At 39.4% G+C, this 12,803-nt stretch overlaps 1 protein-coding gene across 2 annotated transcripts; it reads right to left on the bottom strand.

Moving 5' to 3' along the window:
* Nucleotides 1–1,849: 1,849 nt before the first annotated feature.
* On the bottom strand, nucleotides 1,850–12,213 carry LOC136424113 (uncharacterized). Of its 2 annotated transcripts, none has more exons than XM_066412542.1 (4): nucleotides 12,101–12,213; nucleotides 6,056–6,323; nucleotides 3,698–3,815; nucleotides 1,850–2,907 (listed from the first exon to the last, which is right to left on the bottom strand). In XM_066412542.1, the coding sequence occupies exons 2-4, from the start codon at nucleotides 6,308–6,310 to the stop codon at nucleotides 1,979–1,981; spliced, it is 1,302 nt and encodes a 433-aa protein (XP_066268639.1). In that variant the 5' UTR covers nucleotides 6,311–6,323; nucleotides 12,101–12,213; the 3' UTR covers nucleotides 1,850–1,978. The 2 variants fall into 2 exon arrangements, with proteins under 2 accessions (XP_066268639.1, XP_066268640.1); XM_066412543.1 differs by lacking the exon at nucleotides 12,101–12,213 and adding an exon at nucleotides 8,708–8,764.
* Between the last annotated feature and the right edge of the window lie 590 nt (nucleotides 12,214–12,803).

Genomic DNA, 12,803 nt, shown 5'->3' on the forward strand with positions numbered 1-12,803 from the left:
CGTCCAGACCGCTCATTTGCATTATACGCTTCTGAATTGACCCAGTTCGTAATGTAATGAGCTATCCTTATTTGGCACAATTTGGAGGTTAATTTGTTCTGAAGCTAAAGTAACGATGTGAGACGTAACCTGATTGGTTGTTAGCTTCCCAGCGTCCTTTGCGATTTTGCTAGAGATGAGGTTTAGCAAACCCTATGATTGGCTGAAGCTGTTTTGGTGGCGACGGCGCCAGAACCGTGTCTACCGGGGCTAAAGAGCAGGGCCCCTTCGCGAGCGAGCCAACGAATCGGGCGATAGGGACCCTGCTTTTAGGAGGGTGCTGCAATGCTGAAGGGAGGGCTGACAAAATTGTTTTATTTTTAAAATCAGATCAGAATGAGAGGGATGTACAGCGACCAAGGAAATAGTAATGATTCGGTAATGTTAGTAAGAAAAGGGCCTGATACCTTGCTACCATGTCATTGGTATGTTGCATTAACGGCATCCAGAGCATTTTATGAGGCTTGAAACTTGAATTAAAAAACTCCCATTTTTAGTCATTCCTACACATAGTAATTTTCAATAACACTATACAATTACATAGCGACATTAAAGGAGCAAAGATACGATGTCGTTGTGTGGTTAGAAATGATAGAAAACCCAAGCCCTAATAGACTAATCCTGACTGTCCATCACAATTAGCGGTTCGACCAATGAGAGAGTGACTCAATGTCCGTCAAACATTTGCATTTTTATGTTTTAATTTTGCATTTCTACGTTTTGACGGAGGTGGGCGGGGCTATGGTATCGGTTTATTTACACTTTTGAGCACTTTTGATAAGAAATCCGCACGCAAATGTGGTAAACGGTGGCATTGAATGTCAATTTCATAAAGATTACAGCAACTAGAATATTTCCAGTTTTCAAGCCTCATAAAATGCTCTGGGTGCCTTTAAAACTTCCACGTATATGTATCCAGACTTCGTAGAAAGACGGAGAGTTAAACAAGCAAATGGTGCTCTTTATTTTAGCGTACTCTTCATCTTATTCTTCTTGCAACAAATAAAAACTCAACAGAAACAGCATGCATGTTATACTTCTTATTCAACTTTAATCGTTTTCGTCCATATATACTACATGTACATCCGTACGACAAATATTCAGTACTGCGTAAATGTATTTATCCATATGCACCATGGCTTAAAACTGAACATACCAAGTCCTGTATAAATGTACTAGCCAAAGTCAAGTTTGAACTTGACTTTGGCTAGTCGTGGTACTTAAAAGTACCACGATTCTCAATATACAAACTTCACTTACAGATATTATTCAAACATGTACGTACTTTACACCAAGGACTTTATACAAAGATCACCACCCGGAACCAGAAATTCCTCCGAAATCATTAATATAATGATCGATATATAATCATAATCATTTCATTGTATTTCCATTTGTCTTTCTATTTTACTACACATGCTATTTTACTGCACATGCTATTTTACTACACATGCTATTTTACTACACATGCTATTTTACTACACATGCTATTTTACTACACATGCTATTTTACTACACATGCTATTTTACTACACATGCAATTCGTCAACAGAAATTAGCTAATATCATGATGTTAGATTGGACCGTCAAACTGTTTACAGTGAAATGAATCCCATGCCATGGTGGCCGCTTAGTGTCTATAAAGAAAGTACACTTGCTTACCGCCCTGCGATTCGCCCTTTCCGCTGCATTGGTGCTGGTTGATTATCACCAGCCAATCACATTGCCGCTTACGGACAAAGGGCGACGTGATTGGCTGGCAATTTCTATCCAATAACAGCGTTAGCCGGGGGGGGGGTATTTGATTGGCTGACGGTTGTCCTGGGCTAGATAAACGTAGCGAAAAGGACGGATCGCAGTCCGTTACGCCAGGGGCATTGTTTGATATACACTAGTGAAAGGACTGCCATGAGAGGATGTCGACGCAGAACTTGTAAATCTAGCAAATGGTGCCAGGGAACACGAAGTCTGGGTCGGAGGGCTCCCATCCCGTGCTCTTGCAAACCTTTTCAAAGACGTCCCGGTCCCACTCTCCAACCCACACGTCAGGATGGGGCTGATACTCGTCATTTTCTCGTTTGGGGTGAGTGGAAAAACAGGAGCCCGCTTGAGCCTCTGTGCTGAACACCTCGGCGAGAGGAACTTCGATGTCGGCATCGCTGATGTCTACCTCGATGCCAAGCTTTTCCATCATCTCCTGAACAGCCATGGATTTCTTTTCGACGAGTGTCTCGTAGTTGATGACGGCGTGGAAGAAGTTTTCTTGATCTTGCGCCTGTAGCTTCAAGGCCCTGTGCAGCGTGCCTTGCCACAGTGTTATGATGTAGTACTTGATATCTCTCTCTTCGTCGTCATTATCTAGCTCGGGGTCGTCGCCGAATATCGTGACGGACTCATACTCCTTTTCCCAACAGAACACTGCTCTTCCTAGCTTGTGAGCCTTCTGGAAGTTGAGGTAGTGGCGCTTGTCGTTACTCAGCAAAAGCCGCAAGTGCGACTCGAAAAACTTCAAGCCGTTTCTGTACATGAACGCTGTTTTAGCTTTCGGGCGAGCCTTTGCCATCAGATTGCCGAGGACGATCCCGTCTGGCGCGAGCGAGTACATGATTGTTGAACGTTCCAGCGGGTCGTTCTTGAGGAAGTAGTAGTTGCAGAGCGTGGTGACGTTCTTAAGTAAGGCGGTTGCGGCGTCGTCGTCTCGGACCACTCTGTAGATGTCCTCGTCTTCGTCTTCGTCTTCGTTAGGGAGCTCTTCGTGTGCGGACAAGACAGCATCAGCGACGACATTGTACACGTCAAGTAGGTGAACACCCTGGACTGACGGCAAGACGTCTGCTGCGTTGACAAGGACTGTGGAGCCACAGCGACCTGAGAAATGGAGTAAAATTATAAATCATGGCGAGATTTTATCTATTTTTTGGTTCAGAATGTAAATGCCAGGGTTGCCCAACTAGCCGGAGGCTATTACTAAGGGCGAACCCATGTGCGGTCATAAGACTGTTGGTTTTGAACCACTAACACCGGGAAGGACCCCTACTCTTTTCGATAAGTGCGGTGGGTTCTTTAACGTGCTCGAGGTGTGGCTCTTCTCAAACACGGGACCTCCATTTAACGTCATATCCGAGGGACGTCTATATCCGAAGCTATAGGTACTCACTTCACGAAAGTCGTGTAAAGTGTCTTTCCCAAGGGCAAAACATCGGGGCATATCGATGGTTTCGAACCCGGGATCTCTCGGTTGTGGGCGAAACACCCTACCAATTGCGCCACACGACGCAACATGGCGAGACTTGGCGATGAGCCGATTGTGAGACACCGTAATAACCATGACGTCGGCTAGCATCACAATTCGCTTTATGACTGACGAGTAAGTATTTGAATTTGAATCTGGTGACCGTTGAACCGCCATTCTGCCTCATCTGCACTTTGGGTACTTATCATTGGTCAACGTCATTTGGCAATATGATAATTACCCTGAGAGTCCAGACACCGTAATCGGCGCGCCACCGAGCACCGCACGCGATCCCAAGCTTCCCCGGCCCACCCTCCCGCTGCCCCCGAAGACCGACCCTGCCCCAATCTCCGCTGTAAACCCAAGCTCGGCTAGCCGATATACGTGTCTGGACTCCCAGGGTATATGATAATAAACGGTAGATACCTGTAGTGTACATGAAGATCTCCTGCATATGTTCGACTTCTTGCGCAACGGAATCAGCGACGTCTTGCAGGTCGGACCTTGGGATCATAAGAACCTCCACGGCGTTTTCCCGTTGGGCCTATTGAAATACGTTCGCGTCAGTTTCAAATGGACAAGATCATGTAATAGCCATTTTTAAAACGATACAAATATGGAAATGATATGAAATAAGCAGAATTTCGGGTGGAAAATTTGGGCCGTATTATTTCAGAAAATACAACATTTTGATAAAACACCCCTCTTTACAAACACAAACACACACACATACACTCACAAACAAACAAAAACACACACATACTCACACCCCTTCACTGCACGAAACCCCAACATTTAAGCCCACATTAAAGAACGCGTGCATGTACATTTTCAAGATGAAAGCGTACATTTGCGTATTCTTTGCGTGGGTTTAACTATCAGCTTAGCAAACAAAAATGTTGTATGGCTGTCGAAGCACATATTTCCTCTACAAAGCGTTTCAATAGTCCTTCCATTTAAGCCATCCCTGTCAACTTACCATACCAAACTACTTCAAATCTTAATTATGTTTAGCCATACCTAGTATGGCTAAACATATTGTTTATACTCAGGTTTCTTCTCCTCCTCCTCCTCCTCCTCCTGTCAAATCTTCAAATCGATTCATCTCTGTCATTTTTATACCAAATGACCTGAAATTTGGTACAAAGGTAATGTAGGCAAAAACCAATGTGCTTTTTTTTCTTCTTTTTGATATTGACCTTGAAAGTGATTTTATTGAGGTTTTTATGACCAATGATGCATATCTTGGCCTCCTGCGCCCTGGTATTTCAACCGAATGACCTGCAATTTGCTGTATATGTGCCTTGCATAAATATTTAAAGGACAACATTCCCATTTCTGGCATACATATCTTCAAAACGATTTATTTTGGGCTTTCTTGACAATATTTGCCACTTCTGTCACTTTCAATACTACATATGACCTAAAGGTCATTGACCCCAAGTGCCTTGCACCTGGCCTTGCATGCCTGTGAGCCTTGCGACCACCTGATTGGTCAATTGGGTTAATCTAATTATCTTGCATTCCTGGCGCAGGTGTGCTAGTATTCATGCCAAATATGGTATGGGAATTCCTAGGACATGTGATTACATGGCTTTGTTCACTCTTTCTTTAACAAAGATACACATCTCCAGTTCCTATGTATTAAACCAAAATAATGTGAAATCTGGTATGTGTCTGCCTTGGTCATGTACACAGGCCCTCATTCAAATGTTTGGCATACAGCCTTTCAAAACGATTTTTTAAACAAAGAATTTTTTCGTTTCGTTATTTTCAACCCAAAGTGCATTCAAACAAAGGGGTGTCACATTTTTATATTTCACCCATACTATCGCTGAAATATGTTGTTTTTGGTCATTTCCTTCTTTTCCTGTCAAATCTTCATATATATCATTATATATACTATGGAAAACTTCATTCTTCCCTGGGGTTAGTCTTTTTTAATTCAATTTTGAACTGGGTTGATTATGCGCAAGAGTGTAATTTTCAGCGGATATTTTTCGACTGGTTTACATGGAAATGGCACGGAATATCCCATTCTTGCAATGGGAGGATTATTTAATTATTTCTTTCAATTTTGAGCTGGAATGATTATGAAAAAGTCCATTTGTTAGCAGAAGTGCATTTGTTAATCAATAAGTGGATATGGTTGTGGACTGGTCCATATTGTGTTGAGGTGCTACTGGAAGACTCAATTTTGGACTGGGGTGATTCATTTTTTTAGTGCAAGTATTTTAGAATGGTCCATTGTTATTTTGGGAGAGTCCATTTTTTGCATGGCGAGGAGTATGGCTAAACATGCTGTATTTGCTCGCAAATGTTGCCTTTCTAGTTACCTTAGTATTGTTAATCTTGACCTCTGACCTCTCAAACCTCTTTGACATTTTATTATTATTATTATCAGCATTTTCATTATTAAATCATTGTGTACGTTAGAAACTTATTTGTATATATGTAATTGTATGTGCTGTGTTAGACGCCAAAAATCAGCTACTGCTGCCTGGGTGGTCATGTATTGCCTGCTGCAATTTGAATAAAAATAAATTATAAAAAAATAAAATCAAAATTAAAAAATAAACTATCAGCTTAGCACGTACATAAACACATATAGTAGTAAAGGTTTATCGATTGATTCACATGTCGCGAACAATGGCAGCCCATTGGCTGAATTGGAGCTCGGTCATTACAATTTATAGGGCAGCAAAAACAACAACTTGATAATTCATTAAAATATTTGAATACTACAAGACGAACTTACTCTACAGTTCACATACACACAGTTACCTGCATGAATGAAGAGTATAACTTAAGTTGATCTAGATCAGTCTCTTCTTTTGTCTTCACGAACAGCACAGCGTCCTTAAGCCAGTCGATCGTGTAGACAGAAAATTCGTGGCCGCGTTCCTTAAAGAATTCCACCACGTCTTCGATCGGTTGCTTTTCCCCTTCCATGATGAAGTCATCAATTTCGCTGAGTTCCCCAGCCATGAGCTCATACTGTTCCTCTACGTCCCACTTGGCTTGTTGTACGTACGCCATTTTTTACCGGAGCCTGGTCAATGAATATGCAACAGAGAGAAGGTCAAAAGGTAAAGCAGGCATCCTCAATTGAGGTGAAGCATACCGATTCCTTTATTTCATAAAAGCAAAAAAAATGTTATGGCTGGCATGCACACATAATTGTAGTAAAATACTATTTGATATACCCATGATGATAATATGTCCAGGGTAAGAGGGCAATGCAAGAAAGCACAGCATTACTGAGCAAACTTGTTGTTCATCTTGGAGTTGCTACCCCTACTAGTAAGAGCTTTCCTCCAACAGAGAGAAAAGGACAGTTATTAATATATATAATGAAGAAAAATATCTAAGTAATGCAAATATGAGGGACAGGAATGCAGTCACAAGACTAAGAATCAGCTGCCACAAACTACATATTGAAACGGGAAGACATACCCGCACTCCTCTAGAACAACGATTATGTAAATATTGTACTTTGAATAGAATAGAAGACGAATGTCATTTTGTAGTAGAATGTGGATTATATACCAAAGAAAGAAATGAACTGTATAAGCTTGTATAAACCCTATTTCCTTACTTCACACATTTAAGTACTGTACAAAAATTCATATTCCTAATGCGACTAGACAAACCTTCCATTGAAAAACACGTCTGTTCTTTTATATCTACTATAACCGAAAAGCGAGGTGAATTGGAATGTATCTAAAGATAGTCATATTCTTTTATATCCGTTAACTGTACTTGTATTTTGTTTTGTTGCGACCTGTACTTAGCCAAGTGTGTCAGAAATGTGCAATAAAGGTCTTCATTCATTCATTAACATCTGTATACTATTTGAATTTCATTCTGTCTCGAAAAGACATTGGTGGCAACAAAGGCTGGTGATAAGCGGAGAGAGAAAAACACCTAGCAACTAAACTCGTACCGAAACAGCAAATCTGCTGGGAGAGCAAGACTAATAACACTTTCTCCCCTCAGTATTCACATTTTAATCTCTAAGAATATGTGTAATTAGCAGTCAAGCTTGCTTTGAACGTATATGGTGTTTTGTACGTTTTTTTTTGGATAGTTTGCGCTTTAAAAGAACACACAATAACGCCGACAAATACCTTGAAAAAAAGTTCAACAACTTTCTTTTTTAAAACTTTTTTTTGCACTTGATAACCCATAATTTAAAATCGAGAGCATTTCAAAAAGATCTCCAACACAAAAATCTCGGGAAACCCGTTACAGTCATTTAGAGCCGTCAATGAGGTTTAAAGGTGAATGCTTCTTGGAGTTAGTCTTAAACGATGTTTGAACGCATGTCATGCCGCACGGATAAGGGGAGGGGGTGATTGACATTGGTGTTAACAATCCTTGTCATTTTCAAGGTCATCAACAATGACGCAAGTAGCTTCGTTACATGTTAAATGCCCATAACAAGGCGTCAGAGTAAATGTACTGTCTAGAAAATGGTTAATATTTGTGAAATTTTTTTTTTTCCTGATGCAGAAAAAAAGAGCCTGACAGTGTGGGTTTACAGTACAAACATGTAATGACCACAGGTGAACCCAAATGGAACACGTGTTCGGGTCGAATTACGTCAGATCGAACATCGTAGAACAAGGTTTGAATTTGGCCGGACGTGGGAGTTTCTAATTATAAGCCTGAATTTGACCATCGTGATTCTCAATTTTACCACGAAAAAAATGAACCGTATTGGTTAGAGAAGTCACCATGCCATTTTCCAACTTTTTCACATCCAAGGACGAACAGATAGTCACTTTCTCTTAAAATCAATCGCAGGACCAACAGATGATAGAATTTGTGAGGCTTTTCGTCTTCGCCTGCTTTTAAGTAAAAAAAGTCAAACCCAACTTGCCTAGATATAGCCAATAACTAATACTTGAGTGGTCTCTTGCGTTAGGTTAATCGTTTTATATGACAGTTCATTGTCACATGTATATATGCCTCCTACATACATGTGACAATGTAGATAGATAGAATGCAATGTGTTCATAGTAATAATTCCCTTTCCTCCCTGAATCTGTAACATGTGGAGTCCCACAGGGATCTATACTCGGCCCTCTTTTGATTTATGTGAACGACCTTGCCTTGGTATCAGGCAAACTCTTTACATCATTATTTGCAGATGATACAACATTTTTATACACTGATAATTACTATTCAAGGTAAAAAAAAGTTGTCCCTCATTATAGATAAAACGAATGTTATAATTTTCATAGGTAAAAAAAAGAAATATAGGAAAGAAATGGCTAAGAAATGTAAAACATGGCAAAGCCATCAAACAGGTTTATAGGAGTCAAAATAGACTGTGCGAATAAACAATACATAATTATGATTAGCTTTCAGGGAATGAACTTGTAAATAAACCTTTTTTCATCAATGATTTTAAAGCTTAAAAAGACGTACCTGTGGTAGAAATTGTAGAAACCTGTCTGCAGCTCGATATTCAACTCCCTTCTGAGAAGAACAGACAAACCAAGACAATACACTGAAAACTTGTTGGATAAACCGGTTTTTATGATTAATACTGCCAAAATTGTCTATGAAAAGGGGAGTGTCTAGAATGCAATAAGATTAAGATTACACAAAGTGGGCTTATCAATCATTGAGAACATTAAATCCGTTCGAAAGTGGGTTTAGAAATAGATGCCAGGATTTTGATCAAGAAAAGATTAGATATGGTAAAAAGGTTGTGAGAATAAAGTAAATCTAGTTGGATTCAAAGTTGTAGTCTGAACGATCTTCACCTCATTCCAGTACTATAGACTAATCTCGACTCTGACTGTTTTTTGATGTGTTTTAGGCGTTTTTGTCGGTCTTTCTTTTTGTTCCGTATACTTTTTATCGGCAAGCCAAATTTAACCTCTGCCCCAAGAAGAAACGATCAATGCCTAATAAACCCAATCACTTCAACAAATTACAAGCGTTTCACAAGTAGGAATTAAATAGGATTGCCCTGCCCCGGGGTGAGTGTGGGAAGAGATATGGCTTGGCGACATAGGGACAGGAATGCAGTCACTTCTAATTGCATATGATGCTATACATGTAGGAAAACTAGTGTGGTTGAGCAAGAAAACCTAAGAAATATCATTGTTTTAAAAAAAATCAGTGATTTTTGCATAAAATGCCTTTCAGAAACCCGTTGTCATGGCAACACGAAAAATGATAAACTTATACAATTATCATTATATTGTTGCCAACTAAATTTTAGGAAAAGTCACCAAGTTTGGTAGTCCTAGCGTATGTCGTTCGGCAGTTATGCGATGTCAAAGTTGGCGCGGGCACTTTTAGCCGCCCCCCCCCCCCATCTGGATAGTCTAGAGGAGTGCGGGCATGTCTTCCCGTTTCAATATGTAGTTTGAGACAGATGATTCTTAAGGACAAGCCTTCCATTGAAAAACATATCTGTTCTTTTGATTCTACTATAACCGAAAAGCAACGAGAAGTAGAATTTATCTAAAGATAGTCATATCCTGTTTGTATCCGTTAACTGTACTTGTTCTTTTGTTTTGTTGTGACCTGTACTCAGCCAAGTGTGGCAGAAATGTGCAATAAAGGTCTTCATTCATTAATTCATAAAGTAGCCTTGTTAGCTTTGGTCCTCTTCCAACGTCGCTAGCTATACCGGTAGTCGCCCAAGGCGGGACTTAAGGCTTCCATAAAGTAAACGGGACAAAAAAGCAAGCCGGACAAAAACACGTCAAAAACAGCCAGAGCCGAACCTCTGCTTGGAGAGTAGATACAGACTACTCCCTTGTAACTACGTGCCCACTCTTGACTGAAACAACTTTCTTCGTTAACCCTCAAACCACCGTATGGGGTCAAAACTGACCCCAGGCGTACATCAACATGTGCCATTTGGACATTTCGAGTCGAAAACAAAATTCCTTCTATGAGTTTGTTTGTATATATGTCTTATAACTTCTCACAAGTTTTTACTGAGATTGGCTCATTGTTGATTAAGTTATCGTAGAAAGTTTACGCATGGTCCAGTGGGGTCAAAACTGACCCCAGCAAAATCTGCACTCATATTCCCTATTGTTTGATACTTGTCATCTAGAAACATGTATGATAAGGGTTATTATGATCATAGTGTCAAAATATGATTTTGTAGAAACGTAAAAAAAACAATTTTTTTAAAGGTACGTAAAGATTAATGACGTTGCGACGTATTATGACGTCATTTATGTGATTTTATTGACGAAAACCAACAAATTGGGTATTTCCGTATAATTTAAAGGTACGCGATAAAACTTAAATAGAAATTTTGTATGATAAATCATGATGTATCCAAAGACGTTATTTGTAGATGACAATAGGAACGACGTCAAAATGACGTCATAGAAATTATATTCATATCAAGTTACACTAGCGAAATCCGCCATCTTGGTTCCGACATCTTGAATTATTTTAAATGCATTTTTTCATCATATAACCTAATATCACAATGAAAATGACCCAAAACGATTATACTAAGATTGTTTCTGTTTGAATAAACATGGTAATGATGAAATTTGGGGTTAAAATAGCCGGTTACAGCTAATCTAATTACATCGTCCGCCATTTTAGATTTTGACCGATGACGTAATCAAATATGCATAAATTATGAATATTAAATCATACAAGTGATAGCGAATTAAATTGGTTGGTATTGATGTAAGAAAATAAATGCAATTTAAAAAGACAGCCCTATAATTACATTGTAAAATCCAAAATTAGCGACTTTTTCCAAATATGGCTCTAAAAAATCGGTTTCCATAGCAACATGAAAACATTGATTAGATATTTCATTAAAGTCAAATTGTTGCCAACGAAATTTTAGCAAAGGTGACCAAGTTCGGTTGTTCCAGCGTAAGCCATTCAGATGCTATATGACATCAAGTGTTGGCGCAGGCCTCAAAAGAGCCCGCTTGTCTGAATAGCGTTAGTTGCAAAAGACGATGTTCCCTATTTATGCATAAATTATGATAATGAGCAAAAATTATTCACATCTAATCATGTCAAACTGTCCCTTATAGATTACTAAAACTATACATATATACAAACCACGAAAATAGGCACCAATAAAGCTATATTTGTAGAAAACATGGTGGGGTCAGTTTTGACCCCATACGGTAAGATTCGTCGTAAAATAGCTACGGTGGTTTGAGGGTTAATCTCAAAGCAGATGTTGGGATGAAAGATCGCGACTTTTCCAACCGCCGGACTTCGCTGACAGCTACCCGGTCCTATGTTGCCAGTTATAAAACTAGAAGACCTTCCACCCCAACATCTACTTGGAGATTTCTTTCTTATACATGTACTATCAAATTCGGCTTGCCAAATAGATATCCAAACGGCTACTTTTGCAAGATATTGCTGCATCCGTAGCATTGGCCATTCAGACGTTGTTTTTTTTTAACGTCGACATTGGAAGTTTACTTGCCCGAAGGCAAAATGCAAGTACATTAAGTGTCTATTCGGTAAAAGGTCAACTCGCCCCAACTCGCCCCAACTAATAACTACCAACTCGCCCCAATTAGGGATTCTTAAACTTGGTTTTATATGCTAACAAAGCCTCATGACTCTAATTTTAACTTTCTCTGTTCGGCATTTGACGCGAATGAATGCAGGGGGCGCCGGCAGACCACGTTGCATGCAGCTGCATAGGGTAAGTACCATATTGCTTTACAAGCACACGTGGCATTTTTCACCACAATTGGAATTCGGTAAAACAAAACAAAACTGAAAGGAAAAGAGAAAGTGAAATATAGAATAAAAGTCTAATATATGTGATCAAGGAAGACTAAAAAGACATACCTGTGTACAAGGTGCGACTCTGAAGAATGCAGACACGTGGAAGACACTACACGCTGTAGCTAGATGTACCGGTTTGGCAGTTATGCAAATTCTGCCAGAATTGTCTGAACTAGGTCACACAGAGTTTACTCATGGTCTGCTTCAGACACTTTACATCCGATGGAAAAGTACAAAAGTTGGTTCAGAAATAGATGTCTATCATCATGATAATGGGTTTTATTCAAAGAACACTTTGAGAACCTATGGGAAACGGTGTAGTTAGAAGCAAAGCACAGAGAATGATAAGCAATGGATACTCTATCCAGAAACATGAATTAAGATTTATAAAGACTATGAAATTGTTTCTGTTAATTCAGAATCCTTGTCTATCTATCTCAAATATATGTAAGGTCTTTTATAGGTCACAGTACCGTCACACAGATCTAGAGTTTAAATGGTATGCTTCAGAAACTTAACATTTGATGGAAAAGTATGAAAGTCGGCCTAGAAATAGATGTCTGAACTTTGACAAGCTGTGGGAAACGGTGTAGTAATACTTAAGGAATGGAGGAAGCAAAACAGTCTGTAGTACTTATTAAAGGTTAAGCACACACAGCGGCTCTGTTTCACGATTTAAATGTTATAACTGTATTTGACATTAATTATCCATAACTGCTATACAAGACACCATAATCTCTTAAGACCAATTATGACAAACTCGAGT

The sequence above is a fragment of the Branchiostoma lanceolatum genome, chromosome 18, assembly GCF_035083965.1.
Source record: "Branchiostoma lanceolatum isolate klBraLanc5 chromosome 18, klBraLanc5.hap2, whole genome shotgun sequence".
In the NCBI taxonomy this organism is placed as follows: Eukaryota; Metazoa; Chordata; class Leptocardii; order Amphioxiformes; family Branchiostomatidae; genus Branchiostoma; species Branchiostoma lanceolatum.

Coding starts and splice junctions, on each gene's coding strand:
- LOC136424113 (XM_066412542.1), bottom strand. CDS start 6,310: ATGGCGTACGTACAACAAGCCAAGTGGGACGTAGAGGAACAGTATGAG. Junction 3,816..6,055: donor TATACTCTTCATTCATGCAG/GTAACTGTGTGT, acceptor GTATTTCAATAG/GCCCAACGGGAAAACGCCGT. Junction 2,908..3,697: donor GATCTTCATGTACACTACAG/GTATCTACCGTT, acceptor TCCATTTCTCAG/GTCGCTGTGGCTCCACAGTC.